The 8,567-nt window shown below is 47.1% G+C and overlaps 1 protein-coding gene across 1 annotated transcript in view; it reads left to right on the forward strand.

Moving 5' to 3' along the window:
- DNAH10 (dynein axonemal heavy chain 10) overlaps nucleotides 1-8,567 on the forward strand; it is a 116,215-nt gene that overhangs the window by 2,872 nt on the left and 104,776 nt on the right. Inside the window, exons 2-4 of the mRNA XM_028480570.2 lie at nucleotides 1,354-1,416; nucleotides 5,002-5,102; nucleotides 6,222-6,330. Coding sequence (XP_028336371.1) covers nucleotides 1,354-1,416; nucleotides 5,002-5,102; nucleotides 6,222-6,330 — 273 coding nt within the window. The remainder of the gene's footprint in view (nucleotides 1-1,353; nucleotides 1,417-5,001; nucleotides 5,103-6,221; nucleotides 6,331-8,567) is intronic.

Here is an 8,567-nt window from a genome sequence, read left to right on the forward strand (position 1 = left end):
GAAAAAAAAAAAAAAAAAAAAAAAAAAAAAATTCACATAACATAGAATTTAGAAACACAGAAAATAAAAAGTGAAAAAATAATCCTTCCCTCTTCCCTCAGCCCTGCTCCCATTCCTATAGGTAACCACTAGTGGTAGTTTGGTGTATATCCTGCCAGATCTTTTCTCAGATCAATCTATCTATCATCATTTATATCTTTCCAGATAATGGTATGTATATAATGATAATCTGTAGCTATATAGAGGGAGTTTCTGAAATCATAAATAAGGTCACTCTTTATATAGTATGTTGTGACTGGTCCTCCCTCAAAGGTATCTTGCAGAATTTTTCATGTCAGTACCTATAGATCTATGTAACTTTATAGATGTACCTACCATATTTTATTTATCCATTCCCTAATGAATGGACATTTATCTTTCCACAGTATTTTATTTTACACACAGTGTCACCATGTGCGTCTACCTTTGTACTCTTTCGGTGTTTTGTGGGAGAGATTTCTAAAAGTGGAACTGTGGCTTTGGCGGGTGTGTGCATTTACAGTTTGGATGGGTCCTGCCAAACTGCTCTCTAGAACGGCCCTCCCAGTCCGCACCTGGCAACGGTGATGAGGTGTCCGTTTGCCAACACCCTTGCCAACATTGGGTATTATCGTGAAAATTTTTGCCAGCCCCATAGATGAGAGGTAGATGCACTCCCTCGTTCTCATGTACATTTGTATCATAATTAGTGGAGTTGAGCCTCTTTTTTTATGCATGATGGTCATTTATATTTCTTTGGGGTGCTTGTAACTATGTGATCATCTTGTGTCCTTCGTCTCCTGGAGAATTTGCACAAATCTTTCTTTCATGTCCCTTAAGGCTGTTTCCAGTTACTGGGTTGTTTCTGTGGGACTGTGTGTTGGTTCGCAAACCACCCCCATACACGGAGGGCAAGGAGAGACCAGAGAGAGAGGCAGCCACTCCGGATCAGTAGGTGGCGGTCTTGGGCGTGGCTGGCCGAGATCACTGCCCGCCCGCCGGCATCTAAGAGTTTATAGAGAGGCCTTCCCGGGGTTCAGGCGCCCACACTGTCTGGCGGTCTCAGCCACACCTGATCTCTCCAGGTGCATTCTTGAAACGGCTCCCACGGTGGGCAGGGTGGACATCCCCAGGACAGGGCAGGGGCAAGGGGCCTCCGATTGCCCGGGGTCAGCTCGCGGGTCGGGCCGCGGTCCTGTCTTCCCGATGACCTCCTCCAGCCGACTGTAATAGGCACGACTCTCCCGGGGCCACGGACCAACCCTCAGTGCCAAGGAGAGCCGTGGAACAATTACGTTTTTTTTTCTTTTGCTTTTGCTTTATGTGGCTATAAAGACGGCGAGATTCCTGGCCGGTTGGAGGAGGAAGAAGAGACCCAGTCGGTGGATAGAGCATCAGGTCTGGAATTGGGGGTGAACAGCACTGGGGGGAGGGGTCCGCGTGCCCAGACGAGAATCAGTTTCTGCTTTTTACTTTTGTGAAGCTGCGACTTGGTAAGAAGTACAAGGGGAAAGTGCTGGGTGTGCATAGGTTCATTATTAACTACCTGCGGCTGCCATAACCAAGGACCACGGACTGGGTGGCTTAGAACAACAGCACTGCTTTGAAGGAGGCAGTGCCAGAGGCTACAAGTTCAAAGTCAAGGTGTGGGCAGGCCCTGGGGGAGGATCCTTCCTGGCCTCTCCCAGTTTCTGGTGGCTGTAGGCTTCCTTGATGTTCCTTGGCTTGTAGACACATCCCTCCAATCTATGCCTCTGTCGTCACATGGCTGTCTGCCCTGTGTGTGTGTGTGTGGGTATGTGTGCGCGCGCATGTGTGTATGCTTGTATGTGTGTGCACGTGTATATGCATGTATGTGTGTGTGAATGTGTGTATTTTTGTGTGTATGTGTGTTTGTGTATATATGTGTGTATGTGTTTTTATATATAGTGTATGTGTGCATGTGTGTATGCGTGTATGTGTGCGTGCGTGTATGTGTGTGATTGTATTTGTGTGTGTGTGTATACGTGTGTGTGTGTGTGTGTGTGTGTGTGTCTGAATCACCTCCTTTCTCTCATAACAACACCAGTCATTAGATTCAGGGACCACCCTCTCCACTATGACCTGTTGACGAAAATAATAAATAATCAATAATAAGAATGGAAAAGATTTTTATTCCAGCCAAACTGAGGACTATAGCCTGGGGGCCAGCTTCCCAGGTCACTCTGAGAAGCTGCTCTGGAGAAGCAGGGTTTTCAGCACAGTTTTATATCTTGTCAGAACAAAGAACATTAAACAAGTCAGGGATACGTTTCTTCAGGGTTTCAAAAAACAAACAAACAAACAAAACAACAGACCAGCATGTACATGTACAGCACATACAGCAAGGCCTTGGCAGCTGGGAAGGGAGTCGTATTATCAAGGGAGGACCAGCCTTGGTGTCCTAGGAAGGGAGGCATTTAATCTTTATTTTTTATTTATTAAAAAATTTTTTTAATTGGGGTATAATTGATTTACAATGTTGTGTTAGTTTCTGCTGTACAGCGAAGTGAATCTGTTATACAAACACATATCTCCACTCTTTCTCAGATTCTTTTCCCCCGTAGGCCATTACAGAGTATTGAGTCGAGTTCCCTGTGCTATACAGTAGGTCCTTACGAGTTACCTGCTTTATATATAGTAGTGTGTATGTGTCAATCCCAGTCTCCCAATTTATCCCTCCCTCCCTGACCCCCCCGGTAACCATATGTTTATTTTCTACACCTGTAACTCTATAACCTTTATTTTCAACATGGACATTCTTTACTTCTGGTCGGTTTGCCCTTTTCTTTAATAAGTAAAGCAGACGGGCAATGTCTCTTTGATAGGCCACATGCAGGCTATTTGAGTTAGCATCAAATCCAAGTGAACTCATGTAGAAGCCAGAACGACTTCTCGGTATCTCAGTATGTGAACGTTTCTTTCATCAGACCTGATCTTAGCTAATTATATCAGCAAAGACACCGCTTCCAAATACGGTCAGATTCTGAGGTTCTGGGTGGACACGAATTCGGGGCGGGGGGCGGGGGTGGCACTCTTCCACGCGGAACAGCACATAACATAAAAACACCCAGGCTTGTACGGCAGTGTCTCCGACAGCTCGGCCAAGAGCGCGCGGTGTGGGCTGTGTAGAGAAGGCTTCCGCTGTGCCAGCTACAGATGCCATTTCTTCGGGAGAATCTGAGGCCCGAGGCAAGGCTTATGCTGCTAAGGAATTGAAATGTCTACATTAGAGAGGTTGCTGTGACACTCGGTCCCCTGCAGGCTTTGAGTTACTTTCCTGCAGTGAGGAAGCCGCCGCGGCTACGTGCGTTGACCCTGTTCTCTGGGCTGCGTTCTCAACCCGGGGTGATTTCGGCCCCCAGGGGCATTTGGTGATGTCTGGAGACATTTTTGGTTGTCACAGCTAGAGGGCAGGGGCTTCTGGCATCTCACGGGGTGAGGCCAGGGGTGCTACCAAACGTCCTGCGATGCCCAGGTCTGGCCCGCAGCACGGAAGGATGCAGCCCCAAGTGCCGGAAGTGCTGAGGTGGAAACCCTGCTCCAGGCCATCACGTCGCCAGCAGAGCTAAACAGCCCCCTTTCTCCCGTAGCTCACCTTCACTTACAACAGCAGAAGCTGTGGGTTCGACACCGCACTTTACCAAGATCCTGAGTATTTGAAAACCAGAGGGGAAAAGGGATTGGGGTGATGTGCAGTGTTTCCTATAGTCTTCTTAGTTTCTTCAGAAGAATTTATTTTTAAGCACAACACCATCCCCTCCCTAGTAAAGATTGGGGGAGGGGAGGGGGAGGACTACAAGTTTAGAAATACAGACCATCCATTCTTACTGAGGCTTGTCTAGGTTGGATTTTGATAAGACAGACAGTGGTCATGAGGGCCACAGCCACGTTTCCTGATGGCTTCCTGCTCTGGCACCAAAAAATCCGTGATCAGGAGAGACTTGGGAGAGAGGAGGCTGCTTGAGGAAAGGGTCAGGAAACTCTTCTCTGACACAGCAGATTAACGTTCCTTCCAAGTGTATTTTTTTCTTTTCTTTTCTCTTTTCTTTTTGTCGTGGTAAAACGTATGTAGCCTGAAATACCATTTTAACCATTTCTAAGCATACAGCTCGGTGGCATCGAGTATACTCATCAGTGTATTTTTGAGTCCAGGCTGTTGCTCTTGCTGTCATAATGCTGCTTCTCCCGGCCGTAGACTGTTTCCTCTGCCAGCCAGCGTGCCCGACACTCAGCCAGCCTATAATCAAATCCTCCCGAGTCTGACCCAGTAGATGTTATTGTCCCAGTTTATGGATGAGAAAACCCATTGCAGAGAGGATTCCGACCCCACACATGTTGATTTGATTCCAAAGTCGCACTGACTTTGTCCAGTGCCTTTCGAAGGAAGAGCCAAACGGTTCGGGAAAGCTCGCCCTTCTCTGCAGGCTTCGTCAGCAGCTCTCAGGGCTGTGACTGGCAGGCTGTGAGGTTTCCAGGTCCACATCGATAACCGTAGACTTGCGAGGCATACATACGTTCATTTTATTTAGATTACTTTTCCTTCCATCCCCCATCAGTTTCAAGTTTTATAGTGAAAAAGGAGTAGATGCTAACATGTTAACTGTATGTCTCATCCTAAGGATAAACCCCCCCCTTTTAAGTAAAAATCTCAGAGAAGTCACTCATTGGACCCTGTAGCCGGAACACGCACACGCGCGCACACATGCGCACACACGCACACGCGCACACAGGCACATGTTAAATTTCCGACTGAGGACCCATCAAAACTGCAGCACAACTCTCCTAATTATAATGTAAGTCAAGGCTTCAGTAGGATTCGTTTGTAAAAAATGTACATTCAGCTTTTTGATAACATGCCGATTGAAAGAAATATGCTGTTGTCCAAGATGCAGGTCTGGTCTTGATGGTAGGAAGCCTCATTCTCCAAGTATTTCATCTCATGCATTGAATCATGTTTTGCAGCTAAGAATTTGCAGCTGAGAACGTGTTCCATACCTCAACCTTCCACTGGCCTAGAGGATGAAGAAATGGACCAAGAGAAGGTAGAGAACCCCCACGTCAAAGTACGCATGGCTCTTTCTCCTCTTGGGTAGGGTAATGGGAATTTCACGCCCTCAGATGAGTCTCGGTAACCGACACAGCTCGTACAAGGAACGTATTGTATTGGAGTGGAGATGATAGAATCCTGTGTTTGGGGGTCCCCGAGACCACCCTCGGATTGAATGATTTGCCACAGTGACTCACAGGACCCAGGAAGGCTTTTATACTCATGGTTATAGTTTATTTCAGTGAAAGGATGCAGATTAGTATGAACAGAGAACCAGGCACACAGGGCAGAGTCCAGGAGAAAATAGGCACAAGCTGTCCTTTCCAAGTGGGGCTTCAAGGACAGCATTCATTCTCGCAGGAGCCATGTGTGACAACACGTAGGACATTGTGCCAATCGGGGGGGCTCACGCAAGCCTTGGTGTCCAGGGTTTTTACTGGGGGTCAGTCACGTAGGTGTGAAGTGCCCACAGTTAGTCTGCAGCGCCCCCCGGCCGCCCCAGAGGACAGACTGATGCGGTGTGACCCAGGGCCCCAGGCAAACAAAAACGGGCATTCAGCGTAAATCATGTTGTTAGTATAAACTCTGCAGCAGGACCCAAGGCCCCAGGTATACAGAGATGCTCAGATCAGCCAGGATGTTCCAGAAGCTTAGAGGTCATCACCCAGGAGCTGGTTCCGGGCTGGTCTTGAGAACCGCTGGAATGTGCAGGGTTTGGACACCCCAGGCCTGCTGAGTTAACCACTCACTGCACAAGTCCCAGGGAGGGAGCATGAAGTTAGGAGGTAAACATTTGGCCTGAGCTGTGCTAAATGAAATCAGGTTCAGCTGCTCTGTGACTGTGCCTCCCCACAGAACACCCGAAGTCAGAGCAGGTTTGTTGCAATTTGTGGCCCAGAAAAGCTCGAGCTGGACATTTCCCAGGTCACTTCATTCAAGTGTAGCTGCAGTGGCCAGTTGGTGAGAGAGTCAGGTTTAGAGTTCAGCATCTGGGTGAATTTCAGCTCATGTGTGTGGTCTGCTGGGAAATGAGTTCAGCAGCGCGTGGAGTGGAGAGCTCAGGTGTACGTGAATATTAGGTGATTTGGATGCACGGTTGTAGCTCCACATGACTTTTTTGTTCCCCGTGTTTCAGAAAACTGTTAAGCAAATCGTGGAAAAGACATCTCTCCATGTGCTTCGTACTCCTGTTCCTGAGGAGTTTCTGAACCAGAATGTGGTATATTTTCTCAGAAATACAAAAGGTATCTTTCCAGCATGAGCGTGTGTGAGTGTGGGTATGCATGCATGGGCGTGTGTACGTGTCTGAGACTCTTTAATTTTTACGTGTCCTTGAGAAGATAGCTTTTTTATCAGTACTGTCAATCCTCATTATTCACGGATTCCATATTTGCAAATTCACCAACTTACTCAACAGCTTTGTAACTCCCAATCGGTATTTTGATGCTTTCATGGTCGTTTAAGGAAACATACAGGGTGGGGAAAATTTGAGTCACCCAACACCCGTGGACCCAGCTGAGGTCGGGCAAGGCCGTGCACTGCCTTCTTATTTCATTAGATGCTATAAACAAGTGTTTTTATCGTGCTCTGTGTAGTACCGCAGTTTTCTAATTTTTGTGGGGTTTTTGGGTGATTTCGCTGTTTAAAATGTCCCCAAGGAAGGTGCTGAAGTGCTGGCTAGCGCTCAGAGAACAGGAGGGCTGTGATGTGCCCGGCAGAGGAAACTCGTGTGTTACGTAAGCTTCGTTCCGACGTAAGTGACGGTGCTGTTGGCTATGAGTTCAACGTTAGTGAATCAGCAGCAACGTTAAATAAGGTGTCTTTAAAGGGAAACACACGTAACGAAGGTTATACACGGGCAGACCTCATTTTATTGCGCTTCGCAATAAAATGCTGCGTTTTTTTTTTTAACAAACTGAAGGTTGGCGGCAGCCCTGTGTGGAGCCAGTCTATCAGGGCCATTTTTCCAACGGTATTTGCTCACTTTATGTCTCTGCGTCACATTTTGGTGATTCTCTCAATATTTCAAACTTTTTCATTATTTATCATATTCGTGTTGGTGATCCGTGATCAGTGATCTTTGAAGTTACTCCTAGGATGCACTGAAGGCTCAGACGATGGTTAGCATATTTTAGCAATAAAGGTTCTTTTTGTTTCATTTTTTGGCCGTGCCACACGGCATGTGGCATCTTAGTTCCCCGACCAGGGATCAAACCCGTGCCCCCTGCAGTGGAAGCGCGGAGCCCTCACCCCTGGACCACCAGGGAACTCCCAGCAATAAAGTATTTTTAAATTAAGGTATATACATTGTTTTTTTTAGACATGATGCTATTGCACAGTTAATAGACTACAGCATAGTGTAAACATACTTTTGCACTGGGAGACCAAAAAATCCGTGTGACTTGCTTTATTGCAATATTTGCTTTATTGTGATCTGGAATCGAAACCACAGTATCTCCGAGGTCTGCTTATATTGATGGTTGATGAAAATGTTGTGACCAGAGGTTCACAGGAACCTAGACCCATATTTCCTGTAGGAACAGTGGCTCAGCATCCACTAATTCTGTGTTCGTGGTGACTTCATGGAACATAACTACTGCAAATAATGAGAATTGACTGTATTGATATCATCTTAGTTCTATTTATAACAATTAGAGGAAGATTCAAAATAACGTCACCCTGAGTTATAAGACGAGTTTTGGTGGGCCTTCTCTACGTTGCTGTGTGATTTTATTTTATTTCATCTTTCTTTAATGTTTTGGCCGTGCCTCGTGGGAGGTGGGCTCTTAACTCCCCGACCAGGGATCGAATCTGCACCCCCCGCATTGCAAGCCCGGTCTTAACCACAGGACCGCCAGGGAAGTCCCGGCTGGGTGATTTTCGACGGAGATGCCACTCAGAAGCCAAGTTCATCCTTCAGGGCAACTTCTCGGCTGGATGTTCCCGCTGTGCATTCCCACTGCACTGCCCAAGTGATTGTTCTCTGGTCTCTTCTGACCCCTTGCTCTTCCTCTTGCCGTATTCCATCCAGGCTGACTCTCCGCTCTCCCTGACTGCACTTCCCCCATTTCTTCTGCCGTTGCCTCTACCTCCCAACATGTGCATAGCATACCCTAAATTCTAGAACAAACATTCTGTTGCTTTTCTTTTCCTTTTTTGAACTTTGATGGCCCTTTGGATCACGACCTCACCGCTAAGCTCTGAGCTTCTGTAATTCGTTCTTCCCAAGTGAGTGGGAATAAGAAGATGACAGATAGAGGCTCAGCATTAAACAGCTACTCCCGTTACAGTTCTTGTCCGGGGAGGGGCCAATCTCAGCTCAGTGCTTCCCTTTCTAAAATTTATTTACTTATTTATTTTTGGCTGCATTGGGTCATTGTTGCCGCGCACGTGCTTTCTCTAGTTGTGGCGAGCGGGGGCTACTCTCCGTTGCGGTGCGCGGGCTTCTCATTGCTGTGGCTTCTCTTGTTGCGGGGCACGG

This window comes from Physeter macrocephalus, chromosome 19 (genome assembly GCF_002837175.3).
Source record: "Physeter macrocephalus isolate SW-GA chromosome 19, ASM283717v5, whole genome shotgun sequence".
NCBI classification, from domain to species: Eukaryota; Metazoa; Chordata; class Mammalia; order Artiodactyla; family Physeteridae; genus Physeter; species Physeter macrocephalus.